Source organism: Manis pentadactyla, chromosome 10, assembly GCF_030020395.1.
Source record: "Manis pentadactyla isolate mManPen7 chromosome 10, mManPen7.hap1, whole genome shotgun sequence".
Taxonomy (NCBI): Eukaryota; Metazoa; Chordata; class Mammalia; order Pholidota; family Manidae; genus Manis; species Manis pentadactyla.
In genome coordinates, this window is record NC_080028.1 from 122,112,813 (window position 1) to 122,140,108 (window position 27,296).

The window sequence follows — 27,296 nt, forward strand, 5'->3', positions numbered from 1 at the left end:
TCCGAGCCAACCACAAAAAAAAAAAAAAAAAAAAAAGGATAAAGAGGCGCGCGTGCGCACTTGCTTGCTGCCCCGGGAGCTGCCAGTCGGCGAGTGGGAGTCACGTGATCCAGACAGCGACCGCGCCCCGCGGGGGCTTTTCGGGTGCTTCCAGGTCCCAAGCGACGCCCAGCTGAGTCCGGCCGCCGGGGGCGCGCTTCGCTATGCTGGGGCTTAGCCTGCTGACTCCAGCCCCTTTGGAAAAAGGCTGGCGGGACTTGAAAAAGTGATTAAGATACCCAACTCGTGTCCAAGTTTGCAAAGTGCTCCCCTACCTGTTTTATTGAAGAGTCCCATTTCTCTGGTGGGCAAGGTGAGTCTCCGAGTCAAAGAAACACGTCCAAGGTTCGAGGCTGCGGGGCCTTTCCCCCGGCCTGCTGAGCGAACGGCAAGCACGCGGCTCGCCTCGGGCTGCGCGTGGGGGCGCTGTTTGACCTGCACCCTGGCGTCCTCCGTTGACGGCGGCGCGAGGCCAGGCCGCAACGGCCGCCCATGCAGCCCGCGGGGCTGACGCGAAGCCGGCGCGGGAGAGAGGGTGTTCCGGCGTTCCCCGCACCTGTCCCTGAAAGCACACTCCCGGGCCACGTGCAGCCCCTGCGTCCCGCGCAGCCCCCGCCGCTCTCGGCCGGAGCCCGCGTGGCCGCGCCAGCGGGAGGCCAGGCTCCGGGGAAAGCGCAGCGGGAGGCCTGCGCGCAGCGCGCTGCCTGCCGTGGCCCGGGACTGGGAGGAAACAGCCACGTAAACGGTGCTGACCGGCGCCCCACTCACAGGCTGGCGGCCCGGACGCGAGCGCCCTGGGGCTCGAAGAGGCCGGCCGGGGAGGGCGTCGTCTCCCACTGGCTGCCGGGGTGCGCTGCTGCAGAGCACCCGCGCTGTCGCCTCCCCTTCGGAGCAAGGCTGACCTCGCCGCGTGGCCCGCAACCCCTGCAGGATCTGCCCCCCCGCCTCACGCCGTCCTCCCCTTGGCCTGTGCTGCCCCGCCACACTGGCTTCTTTCTGTTTCCGCAGGACCCCGAGTGCTTTTCTGCCTCGGGGTTTTTGCCCGGACGGTACCCTGCTTCTGGAATCTTTTCCTTCTCAGCTCTCAAAGGCTCTGCTCCAGTGGCCGGTAAGCTCAGAGCCCTGGTCAGACCAGCGTCTTTAAGGTAGCGCCCTCCACACTCTGTCCTATTGCCTGATTTTATTTTTTCACACCCTGTGTCACTGTCACTGACATAATCTTACATTATGTAAGTGTTTACTTACCTGTCTCCTCTCACCGAAAGAAAAGTACGTTCTGTGAGGGCCAGCATCTTGGCAGTCTTGATGCTGCCTGAATCTTAAAAGTAGGGTTTAGGAAGAAAGCAGGACGCGGGCCTTGGCAGAAAGGACGTGCCAGGCAAAAGTAGGGGTCATGGTGACACCCCAAGCTCTTCGGGGCTCACCGGCATGGGAGGGAGGAGTAAGTAGGACACCGTCGATCCAGTGTTAGAGGCACACAGCCTAGGCTTTACCTGTGCTGTACGGGCACTATAAAAACACAATTTATTGATTGCATAATATGAAAACAAAAAAAACTTTTTTCAGTGATTGCAATAGAAAAATTAATGTATTTTTTTGTGATAAGAGATTTTTCTGAGACCTTTTCCTAACTTAAAAGATGTATTAGGCAGCTTGTTAGAAAACTATGTTTTAAAGATTTTCCCATTTGTAATACATCTTGGACATATGCAGGTGTGTTTTCCTACATATGTATATATATATAAAACAATAACAATATTATACACAGCAGTAATAGTAGTATAACTCCAACCCAATTCCAATGTGTGTAAGTACGTGGGAGGGGAGTCTTTCGACACATAGCCACCAAGAGGTTCTTGAACACCAAGCTGGGTGTTGGAGAATTCAACTCAATTCTGATGCTGTCTTCCCCGGGACAGCACCAGATTCCGGAGGTTAAGGTCTCCATCCTACAAGACTGCCTCCCGCCTCCCACTCCAGGTGCCCCAGGCAGTTAACCTGTGCTTCTGACCTACCTGCTACAGATTGGAGGTTCCCACAACCTCCCCCTCAGGTTCGATTAATTTGCTAGAGCAGCTCAAATAACTCAAGAAAACACAGTTTACCAGTTTAAGAAAGGATACAAGTTAACAGCCAGATGAAGAGATACAGACTGCAGGGCCCCAAATACAAGAGCTTCTGTCCTTGTGGGGTTTAGGGAGGCTCCTCGGCCTGGGGAGGTCTGGTTTCCCAAGCTCGGAGGCCCGCCCTCCCACAACGAAGCAGCACCCAAAAGGGCAGAGAACAATAGCTTTTATCAGGGTTTTTGTGAGGGCTTTATGGCATAGTTATGATTGACTGAATTATTGGCCATCGGCTGAGTCAGCCTCCAGCCCCTGCCCTTAGGTTGGGGTCCAAAAGTCTCTCATTAACATGACAAGACACCCATTTCACTTTTAAGACTCTGCAGTGTTTTCAGGAACTGTGGATGAAGACCAAATATACCTGGGAAATACATATTTGGTCATACGAATGACCAAATATGTATTTCTTATGACTCGTTATGTCACAACATATAATATGTCTTAGACTTATCTTGGTCATCTTTTTCCATGTCAACAATATAGTTGCCTCATTTCTTCAAGTCACTCTACCTACCACATTCCAGGTCTTCCCTGATCCCATAAGCAAATAACTTGTAACCTTGGGAAACTGTGTGTATACGTGTATGTGTATAGGTATATGTGTAACTACATACACATATGACTCCCCCTTGAAGAAAATTATCATTTTATGTGCTATCATACAAACTTTTTCCCTTAACATAATTTGGGCATCTTTCCACATCAGGACATAAATTCTTGTAAAGCATTGTGAATATTACATTGTATGGAGTGATTATAAAAAATTTAACTGATTCTCTATGAGAGAAATTAGGTGGTCTTTGGCTATGGCAAACAATGCTGTAATGAACATCCTTGCATGTATGTACATGTATGTGCATACAAATATATATCCTCAGAAGTAGCATTTTGGGGTCTAAAGGCATAATAATTAAATATCTTATAAGAGACTTCAAAAATGCCCTTCAGAAAGGAAGCGCAATTGGCATTTTTTCTGTCAAGTTGAGCGTGATTTTCTGCAGTCTTGTCAATGGTATTGGAAAACACTTTGCACTTTGCTGATCAGGTAAGGGGAAAAAGGGTGTCTCCTTGTGGTTATAGTTTTTGATTATTCCAGTTTCCCAAGCTGTCTTTGTTGTTGTTTTTTTATTTTGTTTATGCTTTTCTATTGTTCTTGCCTTGCAGATTTATTTTTAAATAAGCACATCTTTTACTTTATAGCTTCTGAGTTTTGCATCAGGCTTAGAATTGCCACACTCCAAGATCGTTTGCTAACTAGACTGAATTAAAACTGAAATGGCAGTCTGCGTTTTTCCTCACCTATTTGACTACTGAACAGAAATGTCAAAACGATGCATGATACCAGGAACTTCTCGTGTTATATAATGCATGTCCTCATCACCAGCAACAAAAGCGTACTCATAGACCAATTACTGCCAGAAAAATTCAAAGTTATACTTATGGGCATGAGCCAAGAGACATGAGAAAAGACAAAGAATATTTATTGTCAAGTCCAAAAGGGTAATACAAATAACTAGATTAAATAAAATAAATCCTTTATTTAACGTTTAACAGCATGCAAGTCAGCAAACATGTTTAAATAAGAGTAATGTTTTTGTGTGTTTTAACATATTACCTGTTCAAGTTTAGGACCCATGTGGACACATTAAATGCACCCTTGAGTCGATGCCTGCATTTCACTTCTGTTGCAGTAGAATATGGCAAGTCCATTTCTGCACATGGAGATTTTAGCAAACCAGAGAACTCCGTTTGCCCATTTTGCTGCCTTAGGCACTGACTTCAAAAGTTATGCACCACTTCATCTTAAAGGCCCCTATCTTTTCATGTGTTTATTGGTCATTTGTCTTCTTTGGAGAAATGTCTATTCAGGTCCTCTGCCCATGTTTAACTGGGTTGTCTTTTTATTACTGTATTGAGTCATCAGATTTCTTTATACATTCGAGATACCACTCCCTTATCAGATACATGATTTGCACGTATTTTCTCCCCTTCTGTGTGTTGTCTTTCTACTTTCTTGATAGTGTCCTTGCAGGCACAGAAGTGTTTCATCTTGACGTAATGCAGTTTATCTATTTTTTCTTCTGCTAGTTACACACACATCCTTTTAAAGTGAGCTAAAATCCACGTAACACAACACTAACCATTTTGCATATGTTTGAAAAAAACAATTGTGTCACCAAGATACAAGTAGCATCTTTAAAAAAAAAGAACATGAGAAAAAAGCATTGATAAAATCTAATTTATTGTTGCGTTCTGAAGACAGACAGAATGATGATCATGATTACCACATACTGAATGCTAGTTAAGCACATGCACGGAACTAAGTGGCCTAGCTTAGTGGTTCTCAAATGGGGTGATCTTGCCCTCACCAAGAGACATTGGGTGATGTCTGGAGACATTCTGATTGTCACAGCTGGACAGCAGGCATTGCTGCTGTGTCTAGTGGGTGCAAGCCAGGGATGCTAGTCACAAAATAACCCTGACAAGGTTCTAGAATATGCCAGTTGTTACCCCTCAGGATTTCATGGGGCTTCTTCATAAGATAAGTCCCTGGAGCCCAAGGAAAGCTGTGAAATATAATCTCCAGAAGTGGGGCCCTGGAATCTGTATTTTCAGGAAGGTCCTCTGATTTGTCAAGCACAGTAAAAGTGTATTTGCTACCTCGTGGGACAACTAGTTTTCACATGCACTGGAATCAAGTACGACTTTTTCCTTTAGCCTGTACCCTTGATTAGTTTAATCCCTTGATTAGTTTAATCAAATAAGAAGCTTTGGAAAAACCTAGAGACAGAAACCAACCAAGGAATGCCTCCCTCCATGTGTTTCCTCTCAGACTGTATCTAGCAACATCCAGCACATTCGTCATCTGCTGCTGCACACCACAGAATCCAAACTTGGTGGTTTAAAGCCACAATAACCAAAGAGAATTCAGGAGCTGCTCAGCCGGGTGTTCCAACATGAAAGTGGCTCATGAGGTCCAAGATGACGCCTTCACATGGCTGGCAAATGGCTGCTGGTGCCAGACCATAGGCTCTCCACAGGCTGCTTGAGTGTCCTCAAGACATGGCAGCTGGCTTCCCCAGAGTGAGCCAGCTGAGAGAGAATGCCAGGCAGAAGCTATCCTTTTTATGACCTAGCCTCAGAAGTCACATAGCATTCACTCCTGTCACATTCTGTTCCTTAGAAGCTGGACACTAGGCCTTGCCTAGAGATGAGGGTGGGTGCCAATGGCCGCCACTCACATTTTACAGCCAACACGCACAGGGACAACTAGATAACTGTTCTCATAAGGAGGCTGGGTACAGAGGGAATGCGTTCTGACCCCTTTTTAATAGCTTCCCTAGGGCAGAAAGGGCAAGTTCATGCTTGAATCTGGTCACCTCATTTGGTAAATTGAAGGAACGTGTTTCTCCCTAAGCGCTTGTTTTAAATAGGGACGCAGTTAAATTTGAAAGAGATTTTTAACAGAAATTGGAAGCCTTATATGTTCTCCTCTTGTTAGGAAATGCAGCTTACCTTAAGCAAGGAAACACTTACCTGCCTTAAAAAGAAGAGAGAAAATGCTGCTAGTTTGTTTTCTGTATGACAAATCAACTTTTACCCAGAAGTGTCAAAGAATTCCAAACCTCTAGGGGGAAAATGGTGGATTTTCCTAAGGGTCCCTCAAAACCGAGCATATATTGGGATAATACATCAGCTATATAGAAGAGAGTCAGCTAGCTCCCTTCCCAGTATCCATTCCACAATTACTGTTTGCTAACAGAGCCCAATTGTATTCACGTGGGCAGTGGGCACAGCTCAACTACTACATTTCCCAGCCTCCTTTGCAACTAAGGGAGGATGATGAAATAATAAGGGGAAGTCTTTGGGTGGGGCTTCCAGGAAAGCTATTTAAAGGAAACTGACTTGGTTTGCCCTCTTGCTCGTGTTAAGTCCTTCCTGCTACCGGGAGCTCAAACAAGATTGCGAGGGCTATAGCAGCCATCTTTTACCATGAGGTAACCTTCAGGCAGCCATGTGCCAAGAATGGTGGAGCAGAGAGTAGGAAGTCTCTTGACGAATTTGTAGATATCCCTGGACCACCTCCAGCCTTTTTTCTTTTTAGTAGAAGAAATAAGATCTAGTTCATATGAGTAACTGTGTTCAGGTCTCTGCACCAACAGCTAAACACAATTCCTTACTCATGCTATTATGTAAAGCTCATGGCAATTTGCACTATGCTAAATGTCATCCTCAATTTGGAGAGATTTGAGGAGGTTGTTTGTGCTTCCCTTTAGTTTTACCCACTGTTCATGCAGTGTTTTCCCATTATAACAGCATTTATCTTCCATGGCTTGTCCTCAGCCTGCTGCAGGTTGTCAGAAACTGCTACGTGGGGGCGTAAATCACAGTAATTAAACGCACTTTCAGAAAGACTGCCCCTGGCCTTTCCCAACTTGCTGCAGCTTTGCAGGTGGTACCCAGAGCTTGGGTTGCAGCACGATGGTGATGTCACCATGAAAGGCACCTCATAAAAGACTATATTCCTCAGTTCTCCTGCTTTTGACGACTATGTGATTCCTGGATTTTCCTGAAAACTGTTTGAAAAGGGGCACAGCTCTGTAAACAAAAACAAAGGCTCAGGTCTGTTTGCCAACATGGGTATCACAAGAGAACCAGGTTCTCACTGAGGCAAGATGACTATGGATTGGCCTATTCAGGACGTTTCATAGAAACGAAATCATAAAATGTGTGGCCTTTCATGTCTGGCATCTTTCAGTACTGTGGCTTCCAAGGTTTCATCCACATTGGGGCATGTAGCAGTACTTCATGCCTTTTTATGGCTGAATAATATTCCATGGTGTGGATAGACCACAATTTGTTTACCCATTCATCCTTCGATGGATATTTGTGTTGTTTCCACTTTGAATAATGCTGCTCTGAATATCTGTGTACAAGTTTTGGGTGACTATATGTTTTCAGTCCTCTTGAGTATCTCAAATGATTTTTTTTTTTAAACTATTCTAACTACAATCCTTGGGCCAGGTGGGCAAAAGCCATGGCTGAGGGTCAACAAGCCGTCACTTTGACCCACTTGAAGGTGTCCCAGGACTTATATGTGTCACCAGCAATATCAATACTCCTCTGTTCTCTCCCCCGTGTTAAACAACCCTGTCAGCTTCAGAGGTGGGGTTGGGGGAGCAAAATTGGTCCTCTGAAGAACAAGTTGCTCAGGGGATGCCGGGCCACGTGGGTGTGTATATAACAAGACTGGGTGTGTCCACATGCCTCCAGAGTGTGTACCTGGCCCTCTGTTCTTGGATTTATAAAGGAGGATGTTCCCCGCTGCCTCAGGACTCAAGCCCAGAATCTCCAAGCCCACCTGCGTTCTTTCCTACAAGTTCATTTATGTCTATGATGTAAAGGGCCCCCCACCCCATGTGCCGCCTTCACACAGTTCACAATCCAAACACCTAATACTACACAGGCTCCCCATGGCCCGGTGTGTATAGGCCTCATTTCCCTAGTGACATATAAGACCATGTCTGCCAATTCTCTCAACCGGAAATTTAGAATTTGCACTGAATTCTGAGACCGGAAACCGGGAGTCATGCTGTATCAGTGGCCAGGTTTTTCTTTTCCTTGGAGGATATAAACTGGCCATCTCCTCAAAGTCATTTCTTGTTGAGCTGGAGCTTGATAGTTTCTAATGTACGTGTGACCCCACCGCTCTACCATTAGCCTTTTGGCATTTCTCCTTCCAGTCTTTTGTATGAATAATCTTCCCGGTGGTGGGCTGGGACCAACTCCTAGGGGCTTGGCTAGCCAGCTGTGTTCATCTTCCCTACTCCTTCAGTGACACCGTGAAGTAGCTTGGCATGTGCCATGGTGGGAGTCATTTGCCATGGACGTTGGCAAATGCTAACGACGAGGGATTTTCTTTTCAGAGAGCCATTTGCTAAATATTTACCAGCACATTACTGATTTCACTCATAAGACATGGACTTTACCCATTCATGTGTCCACCCACCATTTAACACTCTCCCAAAGTATACCAGGAGCCTGCATCCTAGCAAACGGAGGCAGGCGATAACATAAGTAAACATACAAGCAAACAAGATAATTCTAGGTCACAATAAAGCATGAAGAAAAACAATTAGATGAGACTGCTGATAAGTTGAATATAATCCTTTTATACTTTTTTTTTCCACATCATATCACAAACAATTCTCCAAGTTTAAAAAAGATCTAAAGAGCCATTCTTCTTAACGGTTGCGTAATATACCTGTGCAAATCTCTTCTAATATACATAAGCTTTCCTCTGCAGTTTGGGGTTTCTCAGCCTTGGCACTGTTGATATTTGGGGTCAGATAATTCTGGGGGGTGGGGAGGCTGTCCTACGTGCTCTAGAATGTTGAGCAGAGACCCTGGTTTCCACCCACCAGATGCCAGTAGCGGGCCCCTGGACCCCAGCAACCAAAATGTCTCCAGATTTTTATCCTTTTGGGAGCAAAATAACCTCAGTGGAAGATCATCGCCTCAGTCGGACTTTAAGGCTTCCAACAGGACAGCTGGGCACGAAGAGTGTGGCTCCTGGGTCAGCAGCATTAGTACCACGTGGGAAGTTGTTAGAAATGAAAATTCTCAGGCACCTCTCCAGACCCCTGAAATCAGCGTCTGGGAGGGTAGGCTCAGGCAGTCTGTATCTTAACAAGCCCTCCAGGGGATTCTGACACCCGCCTCTGTGTGATGGGGGTCTGGGGATGAAGGCTTTAGAGATCAGGGCAGCATCTGAGTGGGTGGCCTGCTGCAATGACGGGTCGCTTTGAGTCATGTTTTCCCCTCTGGCCCTCCACGGCTGGTGGAGGTGATTAGTGCAAATTAGCTGAGTTCAGGTGTACTTTCAACTTAAGTACCACCTTTCAGCTCAAGATTACCAAACACCGCTTATTTTTGCCCCAGGGAGGGTCTTAGAGGCTCCAGGCCCAGAGAGAAAGTTAAGAATAGGAAGCAAATGGGTCTTCCATAGGTTCTAACCACCACATTGCGTTCACCACTGCGTGTAAACCTTCGTTCTTTAAATAAAGAGCACGTTGGTCTTAGAAACTGAAGAACCACAAAATACAAGGCCAGGCCAAGACTACCACGAGCTGCTACCTCTCGCTCTTGTTACCCCCATCTTGTACTTCAGACGACCATGAACTCAGTTCGCAAGTTTTTGTTTCGTGGTTCCTAAATGCGGGCTTATCCTTGCCGACCGTGGGAACTCAAGAGCCTCTGGTCTGGCCATTCTCAATTGTAGAGCATTGTCCAATCTCAAGGGCATTTGGGAAGGGGCATTAGGTTGTCACAATGACGGGGACCTCTGGCAGTTAGCGGGCTAGTGCCAGGGTTGTTAAAACAGCTGTAGAGCACTAGTGCAAATGTAAAATGGTATGATCGCCTTGAAAAATAATTCATTGGAAAATTCAACATACGCTTATGATAAGACCCAGCCATTCTTACTCCTGGATATTTACCAAAGAGAAACGAAAGCTTATGTCCATACTTACACACAAATTTTCATATAAGCTCTGTTTGTAACAGCCTCAAACTGGAAGCAACCCTAATGTCCATCAACAAGAGACAGGAGGAACAGAATGCGGTACGTCCATACAGGGTACCACTGCACAGTAGGAAGAAGGAATGAACTACTGGTACCCAATACAAGATGAATCTCAAAATGATTAGGCCAAGGGAAGGAAGCCCCACAAAAAAGAGTACATGCTTTATGATTCATTCCTTTTTAAGAAAATTATAGAAAATGAGGACTAATCTACAGGCACAGAAAATAGAGAAAATGTTCCCTGAGGGAAGGACAGGAAGGGGGATTCCATTGTAATCCCCTTTGGGAAAGGAAGGTGTTTGGATGATAGTTCTGTTAATTACCTCTCCCTGGGGCCACTGGCTTCTTTCAGCAGAGGGAGGGAGTGTGCACGGAAACAGAAGCCACGGTGCTTTATGACCTACTCTCGGATGTGACATCCATCACTTTTGCCATATTCCATTCATGCGGAGCAAGTCAGTTAATCCAACCCACACCATAAAGAAAAGCATCATACAAAGGCGTAAATACCAAGTGCTGCAGAACTTTGGGGACCCCCTACGAGGCTGTCCCCACAAATAACAGATGCAGACAGTCACTGGTTATCTAGTTCTGTCCGAACGGAGGAATGTGAATTGTGGCCTGGCAGGTCAGAACCACTTCACAAGGACATTTTCTTTCCATCTTAAAAAAACAGCACTTGTACAACATGGTGCCTATAGTTAATAATAATTGTATATTTGAAACTTGCTAAAAGAGGAAGTCTTCAAAGTTCTATTCACAAGGAAAAAGAATTTGTCACAACATGTGGTGATGGATGTTAACTTCCTGTGGTGCTCGAGTCACAGTATATACAAGTATTGAATCGTTATGTTGTACACCTGAAGTGAATATAATGTTCCATGTCTTTTGTCAATTATATCTCAGTTTAAAAAAACTTGCAGCATGACCCCCGCCCCAGCGGTCCTAAGAGCTGATGGGGCTGGTGAAAGGGTATCTCGCTGCGACCCTCCTTACCCAGAATGATTCAGGAGACACGGGCCCACGCAAGAGACTTTATTATCTGAAGGAGAAAGTGGCTGCCCCAGACGGGGGTGGGGACAGAGACGGAGAGAGAGAGCAGCGAGAGAGACAGAGAGAGAGAGAGAGGGCAGCGGCGTGGTGCCTTTTATTGTGGATCCGCTCGGCCTGTTGCCTTGGGGAAGGGTCAGGATGTTTAGAGATAAGGCGGGGGAAGCCCAGCAAGCCCCAGGCAAGCCCAGGCGTAATTCTCACCGGCTTATGTGCTTGGGACCATGGGGCAAATGGAGGATAAATTACTATATTGTTACATTCCTCCCTTTTCTGTTTTATAAGTGGTAGAGGATTTGGGAAGGGGTCAAGTTAGCCTTCAGTAACTGCTTCCTGCTGATTAGGGGCGATGAAGTCCATTTTGGTATTGATGGGGGGCGGTCCTCAGATGAGCCCTTGGTCTGCAGTGGCGATGGCATTTTCCAGGTTCAATAAGGATCATTGTCTTTGGAGAAGGGTTGGTAATCCTGTAATATAAGCTGGTTAAAGGTTTGGTTAGAAGTTTTTTGCATTTGGGCTGATTGCTATGTTTACATAGGGTGGCTGAATTAATAGCATTTTGGGGGGACATATGTGTAGGCAGCAAAGCAACCTGTAGGGCAAAGGGAATCCTTGATGGTGCAATCTTTTGGACAGTCTGAAAGAGAAGAAAGGGCTGGCATTGGGAAGATAGGTCTGGTGAGAGAGTAAGTGTTGAGACCAGGGTTAATAATCCTGAAGCATGACGCATGGCGGTTGTAAGGGAGGTCTTAGGACCCCGTGCTGGCAGGAACTTCTTCAGTGGATGAGTGGAAGTGGAGATGAGCAGCGTGAAATGCGGAGAGTAAGAGGTCCCGTCAGGGAGGAGTAGGAACCTGTGGGAGATTTGGTGGGAGGGGAATAAGGGGAGACAAACGGCTTATGGTGGGAGTTGTGTATCTAATGGGGAAGATCCTGGAGTTCAACTGCAGTTGGTGTGGAAAGGATTACTGTGTATGGTTCTTGCCATTTGGGAGTGAGGGATGGTGTCTTTGTTGTTTGGAACGGGCATGGTTTGGAGAAGTTTTTTCCTGTCTGTGGTAATGGCCTTGTAGCCTGGGGAGAGCTGAACTCCCAGGTATGTGACCTGAGCGGCAGACAGCTGAGCTTTGGAGGGTGAGACCCGATAGCCGCGTTCTGAGAGAAAGTTTAAAAGGAGAATAGTATCCTGTTGAGAGGTTTGTAGGGAGGGACTGCACAGGAGATCATCTACATATTGAAGAAGGGTGGAGCTCGAGAGAGTAAGGGATTTGAGGTCTTGTGCTAGAGCCTGTCCAGAAAGGTGGGGACTATCTCTAAAGCCTTGGGGAAGGACTTGTTAAGTGTTCTCTGAATATTAAAAATTAACTTAACATAAGGAATTTCCTGCCTTGATTTTTCTCTGGGATACTGGCATCTTGGTCTGGGAGCATATCAAAAGGCTGCCTGCTCAGTTCCCAAGGTGGGCTGAGGTATTGTCTATTTGCTTAAGAATCCTGCCTCTTACTGTTCTGTCTACAGCTGGGTCTGCATGCTAAGTTAGTTGCTCAGTTTGCAAAATTACCTCCTCAGATCTGAAGGAGGAAAGACAGCACATAGGCCTGGGCCTTTTAGCATGCTAAAGTGAATTTTACACACGATTACAAATGATTAGCATAATAAAACATGTGCTACTCTTCTTTACCTGGGGAACATTAACTGATCTCACTGAAGAATGATTCTAGAGCTTAATGTTCAACATAGTTTTAGTAGGGGGGGGTTCCTAGCATGTAGTTTTACATTGCTCTGACTGCAAATATCCTGCCTTGCTTTCTTCAGAGGCTCTCACCTTATTCTAAAGCCTATGGTCCCTGTCTCATTCTCCCCTCCTACAGATAGAGACTCTAGCTGCTGCTAGGGAAAGGGGGCAACGACCGCTCTGGCTGCTTCATGCTGAGAGGGGGCGCAGTAAAGGGTGCAGCTAGGTCTCCATCACTGGTCAGTTGAGAGGGCCTCGGAAGATTGGCGCTTCTATTCTGGGTTTCATTTCTATTACTATTTGCAGTTTTGTGGCTTTTAGGCAAGATAGAACAAATTGTTATTAGGTTAAGTAGCAACATCTGGAGTTGGATTTTCCATTCTGGAAGGACAAACTTGATGAGATTAAGAATGCATGGCTGACTGCTACTTCTATAGCTTTTCTTCTTCCTTCCTAATTACAACCCTTAAATAGAATTCGTGCCTCATATCGAATTAACCGAGTATCATAATTCTTCCAAGTGGTAAAGATACCTCAAGACAAATCCTGGGCATAGAAGCCACAGGGCATAAATCTGCAAAGAAGTAAAAAGCTAACCTTTTCAAACAATAAGGCTTCTCTCTCACTTACCAACTTTACATTTCCCTGTATGGCCCCAGAAGATGACTGGTTAGCCACAGACGGGTAAGATTCCTCAAGGGAGGAACAACCTAAGACAGGCACAGTCGCAGGGGGGCCATCAGGTGAGAAACTGGGGATCAACAGAGGTGAGGCTTAGAACCTCACCCCCCCTGTTCTGAGAGAAATCTTCTGCATCCATGGATGTTTTATTGCCCTTGTCTAGCTTGGATTAACACATAGTCTACAGGCACACACCTGATCATCTACATTTGCTCCCTTACAACACTAAACTATGTTTTCTACCTTTATCTTGTATCTACCTACCACTTCAGCATTTTATTAAAAATAATAATAATAAAAAGAGAAATGTGGTATCTACATATAAATCAAGTATAAAAATCAAACGAATATTCATATTTGAACTGATTGTTTATAGTTCATAATGCATGAGCAAAACCGAAAGTTTCTGTGATGACTGCCCTTGTACTGTTCACCATGTAACTTATTCACTCTGTAAGAATTTGTTCTCCATGTAAGAACTTGTTCGCTATGCTTCAGAAGATTGGAGACTGACGAAAATTAGGCTTGGGGTGGATTAATGATTGTGCATTGAGCATTGACTCCCCTATACAGAATTTTATTGTTGTTAACAACCATTTGATCAATAAATATGAGAGATGCCCTCTCAAAAACAAAACAAAATGAAACAAAAAAGAATGCATGGCTGAATATGAGAAGTAGAAATATGAAGAGTCTAATTGAGAATCATAGCCAGGTATCATGGGGAAACTAGAATTCTGGATCGAGTTTACATCTCAATGACTGGTATTAGGATTAATATAGATAAGACTGCATTACTGAAACAATACTTTTCTCTAAAATCACCCTCATTTTTCTTAGAAGTAGCCAGATTAAGAAAATAATTAACAGTTGGCTTGATTATTTGCATAAGTGCAGCAAGAAGAGTAATTGATTACATGGGATCTTTTAAATGTGCTTTGCTGGAACTTTTTATAAGGAATTTCAGATTGAACTTTTAAAGGCTTCTCGAGGCCAGAAAGCCAAGCCAGACTTGCCATCAGCTTGTGCCTGCAGCACCTGTAGATTTGGGTGAGTTCCTCTCTTCCTGAGGTTCCTGCACCTGCCACGAAGTGACCTTCTTTACTCACCTGGTAAGGCTGCTGGAAACTCTGTAAGCAAGGTACCAGGCTAGTTCTTCTAGTGGGCTTTGTTGGCTCTATAAAGTCAACCTTAGTTCCTTAAAGCTGTCTGTTCATTTCTGAGTTTACACACATGTCTCTCAGGTATGATGTTCCAGTCAAAGCCTTGATAATATAACCAGTGTTTTTAATTGGTCCTCTTACAAGGAAAGCAGATTCTTATTGAACTTACGCAAATAAACATACTGCCATGAAATATAAAAATGGTCACTGAGAGTTTTTAAATTCTGGAGGGATCAGGTAGAGAGAAAGATAAAGTTTCAGTTCTGCTTATAAAGGCAGTCATTTACTAAACTGTTGTCAGCTTAAGAGAAAAAGCTTAAAACACTTTATCAACAACATTTGAAACAAAAAGCCACCAAAATTATCTTCCTTAGTTTACTTAATCCTATGTAACTAATACCTGTTCTGCTGAAATCTAGTTTTTTACTAGTTTAGGAGTAATAAAACAGTGAGAATAGATGACAAAAGACTTACAAATAACAATGGTTAAAGATCTGATGAGAGCTTACTGTAAGACAGTTGTCATAAGGAGATTTGGATATTTCTGTAACACAAAACATTCAGTAACAAAGTTTAGCATCATTCCCTGTCACAGTGCCTTCTAGGCAATTAATCAGGTAAATAAGCCAAATTAGTCAAATACTTTCTCCAGTGAGAAAAAATTCCTCTGACATGTTCCAGAGGCCCTCTGGAAAATATCAGAGTGAACTGGAGGTAAAAAGCACCTTTTTGAATTTGACTCTGGGATGCTGTTAAAAAAAGTTTTAAGGCACTTGCAAAGCTACACTTCACTTTAAGCATTTTTTTCTTTGAAAGATTTAACAGATACCATCAATTTAAATGACTTTAGGTAAACTTAGGCAGCTGATAACCATAAGAAGATGTCTATTCAGTTCAACTTAAATTAGCATTAATGCTTAATATCTTCGATTAGAATTTTCTGGAAATTTTAGAATGCCCAATTTTTACAAGTGCTTGTCTTTAAATCAATTTTTATTAATACCATCCGGAGGTAGAAAAATATTTTTCATTTATACACTTAGACACAAACATACAGATTGAGATGTAATGATACAGTGAGAGGACAGACAGAGCTCCTGGCATGAGCCAGGAGGGGACAAGAGAGCCTGTGGTGGTGCATTGTCTAGGAGTTTTATAGGCAGTTGAGGATATTTGGGAACATGAAAATAGCTTAGGGGTGTGGACCTTAAGGCAAGTACTAGGTGTTTAGGATTGCAGGGGAGACAGAGAGAGAGCTTGGTTTGGAGGTAGGAGAAAGCCTGGATATATGGGATCTCTTTCCATTTGCCTGTACGCTCACAGAAGTTGTATAAGTCAGGGAGAATTTTAGGATCTGAAGAGCCATTTGGGGGCCATTTAGACTGATTGTGTAAGGATATTGTGGCCAGATCTCATTACAGTAGTGAACAGGCTTGAGGTCTGGAGTGAGGTGGAGGGGCTTTAGATTATTGAGTAAGCACCCTAGCGGTGAATCTGTGGGAACGGAGGGGCCAGATCCCATGGTGAGAACGAGACCGTTCAGAAGTCGCTGAGGCGTCCCTGAGCGATTGAGAAGGTCATCGAGAAGACCAGGCACAGTTAGGGGGTCATCACCACCTCTAACTGTGGGGTCGAGATGAAAACCCCGGGGAGGCTCGGTACCTGGTACCAGGAGTTTTCGAGTCAGTAGAAACGTAGATAAAGGGAGACCGGGCCTCAGTGGATGAGGATTCTCACCATGGGGAGGCAGAGAAGGGTCGACTATGGGGATCAACCGTGACTCTGAAAGTCGTGTTTGGGGGTGCCCCTGTCCCAGAGGAGCCCTTGGGAGTGCCGGACACTCAACGGTCACTTCCCTGGTTCCAAAGGGACATTTAAGTCGACCATGAAGGGGAGACTCACCAAATCGAAGGCCAGTGTTGGGCGAGAAGACGAGTGACCGGGGAAGTGGACGGTGAGCCCGTGGAGGAGGATCGGGCAGTGAGGGTTCCCAAAGCAGCTCAGGTTCCCAGAGGAAGAGCAAAGTCAATGGGAGAGCCTCATCCGAGTCACGGCACCAATGAAAGGGTATCTCGCCGCAACCCTCCTTACCCGGAATGACTCAGGAGACACAGGCCCACGCAAGAGACTTTATTATCTGAAAGAGAGAGTGGCTGCCCTCAGAGGGGGGTGGGGAGAGAGAGAGAGAGAGAGAGAGAGGGAGGAGCAGAGAGAGGGAGAGAGAGCAGGGGGACAGAGAGACAGAGACAAAGAGAGAGAGAGGGAGAGAGACAGACAGAGAGAGAGAGAGGGCAGCAGCATGGTGCCTTTTATTGTGGATCCCCTCGGCCTGTTGCCTTGGGGGAGGGTCAGGATGTTTAGAGATAAGGCGGGGGAAGCCCAGCAAGCCCAGGCATAATTCTCACCGGCTTATGTGCTTGGGACCATGGGAAAATGGAGGATAAATTACTATTTTCTTACAGCTGGTACAGTTGGCAGAGTGTGTTTCTGTGGGTTCTCCCCACAGCTGAAGCAAGGACCTGTTATAAGAGAACAGGACACGGCCAGATGTGTGGATGGGGTATGTGAGCTGTGGTGCCCGGGAACCTCCTAACAAGCTCTCTGGGTGGGTTTCTGGAAATACTCGTCAGTGTGTTGCGCTAGTCAGGGTAGGTTCTGATGCTACCAATGAGTAAATAGCAATGACAAAAAGATCTAATTGGCTAAATACAATAATGTATTTCTTGCTCAGACAAAGCCTGTCCTCCATGGGATGCTGCTGGTGACTCAGGGATCCAGGTGACTTCCACCTTGTGACTCAGGGATCCAGGCGGCTTCCACCTTGTGACTCCACCCTCTCAACTCCAGGCATCCTCGCAACCCGGAAGGTGAAGCCTGGAGAATCTTGCAGAAGGTTTGGCTGCCTCAGACGGGAAGTGACACATCACTTTTGATCCTATTCCATTGGCCAGAACCAGTCAGTGACCCAGCCTAACTCAAGGGCCTGGGGTGAGTATCTCCATATACCCAAGAACATTAATGTTAATAATATTTTAATAAAAGGTCCTCTGCCATACATATGATTCCACAGAGGAGAAATCTGTGGACACTACCTCTGCCAGGTGTGATCAGGTTCTCGTCAAGAGTGAGAAGTCACCAAGGGAGTATGCCGCCTTGACATGGGCAATAAGAAGAGCACTTTACCTCCATGGTCTTCCTCTGAACCCTGTAACTCAAGCATGGTTGTAAGGAAACACATCAGACAAATCCCAATCGAAGGACATTCTACAAAATACCTGAGCAGTCCTCTTAAAACTATTAAGGAAAGTCCTAACAGCCAAAAGTGAATATGTCCATTGGTTGATGAATGGATAAACAAAATGTGGTCCATCCATTAAATAGAATATTATTCAGCCTTAAAAAAAAAGAAAGAAAGCACCGATATATGCTGCCACATGGATGAAGCTTAAAACCATGCTCAGTGAATGAAGCTAAACAAAAAAAGGCCACATAGTGTATGATTCTGTTTGTATGAAATGTCCTATTGAACAGGCAAAACCACAGAAAGGGAAAGTAGATTAACAGTTGCCAGGGGCCTGGGGGGTGTGGGGGGGCTGCAGGAATGGGGAATAAATGCTCCTTCGGTATGTGATTACTTACAGAGGTGAAGAAAACGTTCTGAAATTAGATAGCAGTGAAGGTTTAAGCATTTTTTAATATACTAATACGCAGTAAATTGTACACTTTAAAGGGGTGGATATTATAGTATGTGAATTACATCTCAGTTGAAACACAAAAACAAAATCTGAGAAGCTATCACAACCAAGAGGAATCTAAGGAGACATGGTGGCCAGATGTAATGTGGTCTTCTGGACAGGATCCTGGAGCAGAAAAAGTGCATTAGTAACAGAGGAAATCTGAGCAAAGTGTAGGCTTTAGTTAGTAATAATGTATCAGTCTTGGTTCATTAATTGTTGCAAATATATGGCAATAACGTCAAATAATCATAATACAGGAAAATCATAGGGGAAAGGGTGTCAGTTATATGGGAAATCTCTGTACTGTCTTTACAATTTTTCTGCAAATCTGAAATCATTCTAAATTTTAAAGAGTTATTTTGAAAGTCAGGACACACCCAATCATGATTATCTGGGCCACTTAAAAAAAAATACAAGGGTTCTTGCCTCTGGCTTGTTAAGAACATGGGCTATTCTGATTTTGTCATCCAGGAAAACTGCCCGTTTGGAAACTGAGCCCATCTGTGGCATGCCAGGTCACCAGGAAAGCTTCTGGCTGAGCATAGGACAAACACCAGTGATTCTATTCTCAGTAAGTAGCTCTCACCTCTAACCCTCCTTCCTGCCCTTTCAGTGTGTCTCTGTCATGTCTGGGCCTGAATTATCCCCCATCTAAGTAAGTCCTGATTCTGGTAGACTTTTCGTGTTGAACAACATTGGAAGATTTCCACGGATTTGCCCGGAAAGAAAAATCTTACATTTTTTTAGACAGGTGATTCACTTCAACATTAATGCCAATATTTAGTACCAGGGAAATCAGATGATGCAAGGCTAATAAGCAGGAGCATCAGGCTTTTCAAATGACACGGGACTTTAGATGACATTCAGGACATTGGTTTGCCAGTGTACACTGGTCCATAGCCCTGAGAGGCTGCTCTTGCAGAAACACCTAGGATATTGACATACTAAATAGAAAATAATCACCCCAAACTTGGGAGTTCGTGTGTTGTTGAAAGTTTATACATATTAGGAGAAACTGTAAGTGAAGAACTTACAACCACATGGAAAAACAGGGTAGTGGACATCGTATCTGTAAACAAACTGAGAAATCATTCAAATTCACAAAAACTATTTGAACAATAAGAACAGCAAAGGGTAAACATTTTTGCACATGTAGTAATGCTGTGTCTGTTCCCTTTTTAAAGAAATCTTGTGACACCTCTCGCCACAAAACCAAGCATTGAGGCTGATGCTTGAATCATTCTGGATACATCCCTTGAAGAGGCTTGACCCAAACCAATTCAAAAACAGAAAACACCAAAGAGCCAAATTCTTGGCTTTTATGTGTGCCTAAGCAGGCTTTTGAAATTCATGGCAGAGATAATCATCTTGAAAGCCAAGGCTTTTGATTTGCAAGATTTGCAAAGGAGAGGACTTTTTTTGTTGTTAAGGTCTCTAAACTTTGGCTTTTGAGAATCGAAACTTTGGATTCAAAAGCAAATCCTGGAATAAAGTTTAGGCTACAACAAACAAGACATCGGCAGGGGAACAGATGAAAAGTCAGATTATCCTGTTCCTGAGGCTGAAAATATTCAAAATAAAACACCCGGGAGGTGAAATGAACAGACAGGCTACGAGCTGGTGGGCTGATCATCGTTGACATTACACAATATTTATTCTCTCTACTTTTGCATATGTTTTGAAGTTCCCTATAATAAAAAATTTTGCTCTTGTTCGTTTTAATGTCAAGTGGGAAGACTACCAAGAAGATGATTGAAATTGTGCGGGCAGGAAGTGGTGGTGTCTAGACTAGGGTAGCCATGTCAGAGAGGGCTGAAGAGGCTTCAGAGAGGCAGATGGATTCAAAACAAAGCTGGTGGTATCCTACTGGATTATTTCAGCATCTCATGCATTAAATCCCCATGCACTGTCCCTCCTCCTTCACTTTGAGAGCTTACTGTACTCTGCCTTCAGCTCTTGGGAGACAAGCTGTCTTGGGGGAAGGGCAATACTGGGTTAGCCACTGGGGTAGGTTCCTGCAAAGGGTCTCTACCCTGGACCCCATCTACAGCTTGAGGAACCTTGGAAACATCCAGATGCCTTTGAGCGTTAGTCTAAGAGCAGTGGGAACCTCAAAGGATGTTTAATAGGTCCTGGGTTGATATTAAAAGTCCGTCTAACCCAGCTGCTGCATGGAGCAGTTTGGAGTGAGCTGTCTATGGAAACGGACCAGCTAGGGGGCACTGCAGCATTCCAAGTACTTTATAGAAACATTTCTTTTTTCCTCAAGGCAACCCTGTGAAATGGGGATTATTACCCTCATTTGGAACGCAAGGAATCTGAGATCAGAGACGTGGAGTGATGTACTCAAGGTCACACAGCAATTACTTGTAAGGTTGCCAGATAAAATTCAGCAAAACAGGACATGGAGCATAATTATACTAAAATATTATTCATTGTTTACTTGAAGTTCGAATTTAACTGGGTGACCTATATTTTTATTTGTAAATCTGGCAACTGTAATGGCAGACCAAGCTGGGGTTTGAGGCCAGGGTCTGGCTCAAAAGTCCTGGTCCTTTTCCAAAACTGCCTTGACTCTAGGATGAGGATTTGCTCTGGTTCATCTCCCTGTCCTGCTCATCACCTCCCTAGGGTCTTGCTGACAGAGTCCCTAGCAAATATTTGTTGAGTGAATATATAGGAGAATGTACAGTCTCAGAGAATTTGGGGACCTTCCTGGACAATGAAAAATTGGGTTATCCTGCTACCATCACTTACCTACCAACTGTGTGATTTCGGACAAATCACTTAAGCCCCCTGTGCCTCAGCTTCCCCATCTGTAAAATGGAGATGGTAATGATACCACTAATAATAGCACATTCCACATAGGTGTGTTTTGAGGATTAAATGTGTAAACTTGTGCAATGCCATGCTTCATGTAGAGGAAGACCACAAGAAATGTGGGCTATGACTAAGGGTCAAGAGTAAGATCAAGAAGTAATTAAAATGCTGCAAACCTCACACTTCCAAGAACACACAATTTTCTTTCAGAAAGAGTTCTACTCCCTTTTGCCTGTGGTACATAAAGCCCTGCTCCCAGTAGGGGGCGCAGTAAACATACATTCAATAAGTGAGCCCAGAGCAGAGTTTCCAGTGGGACCAGAATTGACCTCTAAAAATAACCAAAAACGAAAAGAAAAATGAATCCCACAAAAAACAAAAACGACATCAGGGGGACACAATCTGGGGGAACACTCCAGAATGTGACAGTGAATGCATGAAAGCATCTATTCTCAGAAAGATTGCATTTTGAGACAAACGTTTGATGGCTCAGAAAAAGCAAAAAAGTTTTGAGGGTGGAAGACCACAACACATACCGTCATTAAAGCAAAATTAATACAGGTCTTAAATGCCGGAGGTTACAAAACAGGCTGGCTGAGGTCATTCATGCCTAATTATTGTGCCTAATAATTACCTTGACTAATTAGAGCAAAGATTTTTAAGTATGTTTCTATTCCCAGACCTTGAATCATCAGTGACCCAGAATAAATCATTTCGCTCTATTTGCATCTTGGATCATCTACGTGGAGGCACCCTTAGCCAACCGCTCTGGGAAATTCCAAAGACTTCATTAGTAACAGTGTAATTTGTATATGGCAGGTCTATAGAAACATGACATCCGTATGTGTTGTATGTTGGGTTCATTTATTTGATTATTCAATTACTCTCTAGGTGCACTTGATGTTTATTAAGCTCCTGTTCTGAGCCAGGCCTTGGGATAGAAGCTGGGGTGGGATAGTGACCAAGACAGAAGGCCCCCTGTCCTCGTGGACCTGATAGTCTAGTGGCGGAGGCAGAACCTCAAAAACATTTTACAATAAGTGAAAGATGCCAGACACAAAAGGTCACAGCCTGTATGCTCCCATCTACATGAAATGCCCAGAAGAGGTAAATCCACAGAGAAGACAGACTAGTGGGTGTCAGGGACTGTAGAGGGGAGCGGAAGGGAGAGTGACTGCTCAGTGGGGGCAGGGTTTCCTTCTGGGGCGCTGAAGATGTCTTAGGACCTGATAGTGGTGATGGTTGCACGACATTGGGATTGTACTAAATGTCACTGAATTGTTGACTTTAAAACGGTTGATGTTAATTTTATTATGTGAATTTCATCTCAATAAAAAATATATTAAATGCACATACACACACATGGGCGCATGTGCACAGAGCGCCTTTCCTTGCCTCTGCCCTGGGGCCGGGAGTCCTTGGCCCCGTGCTGGAACCCTGTGTGGAAGAAGTCATCTTGCTTCTCCTGCAGGGAGGGGATGTCTGTTCAGTCCTGAAAACCTGTGGCCCTTACTTCCTAAACTGCAAGGACTCCTATCTCTTCAGTGAGGCCCTACTATGTGCTAGGCCTTTGCTAAACACTTTATAGGAACTGTCTCCATCAACCCTCTCGACCCTCTCTGGGCTCACCCGTTAGTTCTTCACTCTGCTTATCACCAACTGACATTACATTACATACACTTACTTGTTCATTTTTATTTTTTTCTCACTGGAATGTAAGCTTCATGGAGGCAGGAATTTTGTCTGTTTTGTTTGCTACCATATCCCTTGTGCCCAGCACATGTAGGTGCTCAAACAAATACTGATTAGGCAAAGAAAACCTAGGAAGACAGGCATTAGCATCTCCAGTTCACAGATGGGAAAATGTGGGCTCAGTGACTTGCCAAAGTCCCATGATTAGTAAGTAGCAGAGCCTGAACTGGAACTCACCTTGAACTTGAAAATCTGGGGGCACAGCCCATGCCACAGGGAGCTTCCTCCATCAGCTCCCGATACTCTGCTGGGTTAAGTTAGAAGTCTGAAAATTAAATACATAAAGGCGATGACTCATCTCTTAGGCAAAGAAGAGGGAAATCATGACCCACAGCTGAGTCATCATTTCTGCATCCCTCTATGCTGACTCGTTCATACCTCCAGTTCTTGGCCTTTCAGAGCTTCTGCTGGGGGGAGGCCAGGGGCTCAACATAGCCCAGGGCCCCTTTCTCATCTCACCCCCGCCCTTTTGGCTGGGCCGATCTGACCCAGATGAAACCCCAGATGCAGGTCCAGGCCAGCAGTCCACAGAGAGCCATGCAGATCTGGATGCAAGAATCTGAGGCTGTTCCAAGGTCTGAGCACTGGCAGTGGTGAGACCTTGCCAAGCAATCCTGCTACTAGGATTTCTTGGATAGATGACATCAGCAGTAAGTCCATGCCTACCTGACTTATTTACAACACTAATTAAATCTAATTTTTAAAAAAGAACACAAACCTTAACATCAGAAAGAGAGGTTTGAAGCTCAGCTCTGCCACTTATTAGCTGTGTGACCTTGGGCATGCTACCTGGCCACTCTGTTCTTTAGTTTCTTCATCTGGACAATGAGGTCATATTATCTGCTTCCAAAGGTTAGCAAAAGAACAGAACAAGACATTTTGAATGGGATACCTTTGCACAGACTAAGGTTATAAAGGTAATGGTGGGCTGAGGAATAAACCCCATAGCAGAGGTGGGAGTGGGGTGGGGATGGTAGTAAACAAGGCTCTGGGTGCAAGCCCCAGGCTAGCCAGTGAGTCATGACTGAAATCGGACAAGTGGCTTAACCACTGGCAGTTTCCCTTTCTCCAGTTGTGCAAGAGTGGAGGTGGGATCATGCTTGACCCTGCCCTGTCCCACACAGAATGAGAATACTCCACAAAAGGAAGAATGTGAATTGACACCATGGTCTGGGATTTGAGGGAGGTAGAAATATTAAAACTAGTGCCCTAGTAATACATAAATATTTGGTTGTGAAAGATTCTAACAATCCAGATCTACATAGAGCAAAATATGAAGTCCCTCTTCAACAGCTTCCACTATCAACAGTTTGGAGCACATCCTTGCAGTCTCTTTTCTTTGCATTTATGTAGATATGTGCACAGGGCGAATAGCTAATACTAACTGGGCACTTACTACACACCAGGCGCTGCTCCAAACAATTTACATGGATCTATTTATTTAATCTTCACAACTACCACATGAAGCAAATTCAATGATTATCTCTCTTTTATAGAGAAAGAAACTCAGGCCCAGAGAGGTGAAGTAACTTCCCTAAAGTGACACAGCTTCAGGGAGAGGAGGAATTGGGATTCAAAGCCAGGCAGCCTGGCCCAGATTCTGTACACATGACCATTGCATTCTGTTGTCTCTCAAGAGTTTTCCATAAATGGGATCATATACCTTGTGCATCATTTGCATCTTGCTTTTTGCATTTAATTTATTTTAGAGAACATCCCATGTCAGTTTATACACATCTACTTCACTCACTTTAATGATGGCACAATACCACATGGTATTCCACAACACAGAGATGCTGTAATTTATTTGTCCAGATGGACTGTTAGCGCGTTTCCATTCTTTCATTTTTACAAACAACCCTTTGCCCATGAGCTCATATACATATGCCTTTGGGTGCTCATAGCTAACGTTGCATTTCCCAGATTATGAGGGAGCTCGAGCATCTTTTCAGATGTTCATAACAACCATTTCTGTATTACCTTCTGAGAATGTGCCATTATGGTCTGTTAGGGCCGTGGATACATAGTGTTTCTTTCTGAGTGTGCCCCAAGTCCACCCTGTAGTGGCCACTGAGGTTCCAGCCGTCCAGATCTGCTCCCCTCTCCTGTGATGACTGACCCCACTCCCCGGACCATGGGGATCAATTGGGAGCAGAGCTCACGACCCAGGAGGGGTCAGCCAGAGGAAACAAGGCTCTGTTTCCTGTCTGAGACTTCTTTTCAAGCTGTTGGACAAACTCTGCATTGCGCTTAGTGTTGTAGGGAGCCTCAAGTTGCCAGAGAACCCCAAGAGGAGCTGGAAAATGAGGACACTACAGAAAAGGCAACGCTGAAGACGGCAGAACTCCTGAGTCTGCGTGGGATTGTTATCTGAGCCCCTGCCTCCAGCCTGGTCTGGTCCCAAGTCAAATGACACCCGAACGTCCTGGTGGTGTGAGGAGATACATTTCTTTGTAATAAGTACATCCTACGAGTATTATTTTTAAACAGCTTAGGTTGAGATAGTTGGGGTTTTGGCTTCAGTGTTTTTCAGTTCCCACCTTGCAGTGAATTCTAATTGATCCACAAGCCCAGAAGGAAGCAAATAGATTCACGTCCAGTTGAGCTTGGCTCTTTAGCCTGAAGGTGTTTGGATGGGCTTCTAGACCTGCAGGAGACGTTAATATTTTTTCATTTGTTCCTAAATCAAAGGGAAGGAAGGAGCCCCATTGTTTTGGAGGGAGCAAGGTAGGCATCATAGAAAAGACAATGCCTGGCCTAGCAGGTCCTTGGAGACCTTATTTAAAAGCACCACAAAACAAAACAAAAAATGAGGCTTCGTGATCTGAGCAAACAGCAAGGGCAGCAGGAATGAGCAGTTGTTCTCATGACCTTTGGTTGGACTCAGGCAGTACGTGGGCTGGTGGCTGTCCTTCGGGGAAGGAACCACAGCTGTCACCAGGAGAGGCTTTCACACATTCGGGGAACAATTGTCTTTGAATTGCAATTTTTCTCTTCCAAATAAAAATGCTGCTCTGGAGATTAGTCAGAGGTCCCCAGGCTGGGAGAGAGGAGGCTGCCGGCTGCTGCTAATGCTGACTTCTCACCAGAGAGCGAGAGCAGGTGAAGGGTGAAGGTATGGCGGAAAGAGCTTAGGATCCCCAGTTTCAAACCCTGATGCCCCCACTTACCAGCTGCCTCAGTTGCCATGGCCACCACACCAAGTACCCCCCAAACTCTGTGCCATAAAGCAGCCCGTTGACTATGCTTCAGATGCGGTGGGTCAGGAATGCAGACAGAGCACGTCTGCTACTGTGGCTTGTCTCTGCTCATCCTTCTCTGGGGCGGAAGACTCAAAGGCCGGGGGCCGGACCGTCGGAAAGCTCCTTCCCGTACACAAGTGGCAATCGGTGCTGCTCGTAGGCTGGGCCTCAATTTCTGTCCACATGGGTCTGTCCCTGTGGTCGGCCTCTGCTTCCTCTCAGCGTGTAGCTGGTTCCAGGGCTGAGCATCCTGAGGGGGAGAGAGAGGCAGCTGGAAGCTGTGTTGCCATTCATGATCCAGTTTTGGAAGTTACCTCGATTCCCTTCCCCCATATCCTATCAACTGAGGCAGTCCCAGGGTCCTGCCCAAGTTCAGATGGAGAAGAAACAGATTCTGTTTCTTGATGGAGAGCGACAAGGTCCTGGAAAGGCCCATGGGACCGGAAATAGTCCTGTGGTCATTTTTGGAAATTACAATCTGCCACACTAACTGTATGAGACAGCGGGAACGTTGCGTCACCCATCTTGCTTCTCTTGCCTCCGTTTCCTCATCAGTAAAATGGGGATAATAATAGTTTCTACGGTATAGAGAAAGAATCACATGAAATAATGTATCTAAAGTACTTCGCACATTGCCTATGACATAGCAGGTGGTCAGTGAATATTGCAAGTTATTGTTAATAAGAGTTATTATTAACCATGAGGCATCTTGGCACAGCCGAAATAGGATATGCTGTGGGCTGAATGGTATCCCCCAAAGAGATATGTTCAGAACTGGACTCCTGGCCCCTGTGAATGTGACCTTGTCTGGGAACCAGGTCTTTGCCGATGTAATGAAGATGTAAGTTAAGATGAGGTCATGCTGGATTAGGTGAGCCCTAACTCCAGTCACTGGTACCCTTATAAAAGGAGACACTGACACACACAGGGAGAAGGCCATGTGACATTGAAGGCAAAAATTTAAGCAATGCATCTGCAAAGCAAAGCACTCCAGGGATTGCTGGCAAACCCCTGAAGCCAGAAAGAGGCAAGGAAGGATCCTAGTCCCCACCAGCGTTCAGAGAGGGCGTGGCTCTGCGGACACTGCAGTTTCAGACTTCGGTCCTCCAGATCGCTGAGAGCATTTCTGTTGTTTTAATCCACTCAGATTGTGGGGCTTTGTTATGCCAGCCAGAGGAAACTGATAGGCGGGGTTTGTCTGGGCGAGCAGGACAAGAGCTATAACCCCAGAGCTGCCTCTGTTAGACAAGTGATGTTGGCTTCTTCCCTTTCACTCTGACTCAGTTTCAGGAGGCTGGATCTGCTGGTTTTTAAAGTCCCTTCCTCTAGATGTTTTGATATATACAGGTAACAAAACTTCAAAATCCAT

General features: G+C 45.0%; 2 protein-coding genes across 7 annotated transcripts in view; one reads left to right on the forward strand and one right to left on the reverse strand.

Annotated features, from left to right (window-relative positions):
• Positions 1–27,296, reverse strand: part of ABAT (4-aminobutyrate aminotransferase) — a 383,605-nt gene that overhangs the window by 80,629 nt on the left and 275,680 nt on the right. The window lies entirely within an intron of this gene.
• The window catches only part of LOC118935453 (uncharacterized), a 43,265-nt gene continuing 16,175 nt past the window's right edge, over positions 207–27,296 (forward strand). Inside the window, exons 1-5 of one of the 6 annotated variants that reach the window (XR_005033824.2) lie at positions 207–352; positions 1,048–1,147; positions 17,224–17,364; positions 18,585–18,684; positions 19,298–22,252. Coding sequence is in view for 4 of the 6 variants with exons in the window: in XM_057487593.1 (XP_057343576.1) it covers positions 532–1,147; positions 3,327–3,430 (720 nt within the window). In the remaining 2 variants the exon portion in view is untranslated. Of the gene's footprint in view, positions 353–427; positions 1,148–3,326; positions 4,364–17,107; positions 17,365–18,584; positions 18,685–19,297; positions 22,253–27,296 lie in introns of those variants that run through there. The other 5 variants (XR_008992288.1, XM_057487594.1, XM_036931757.2 and 2 more) reach the window with 5 other exon arrangements.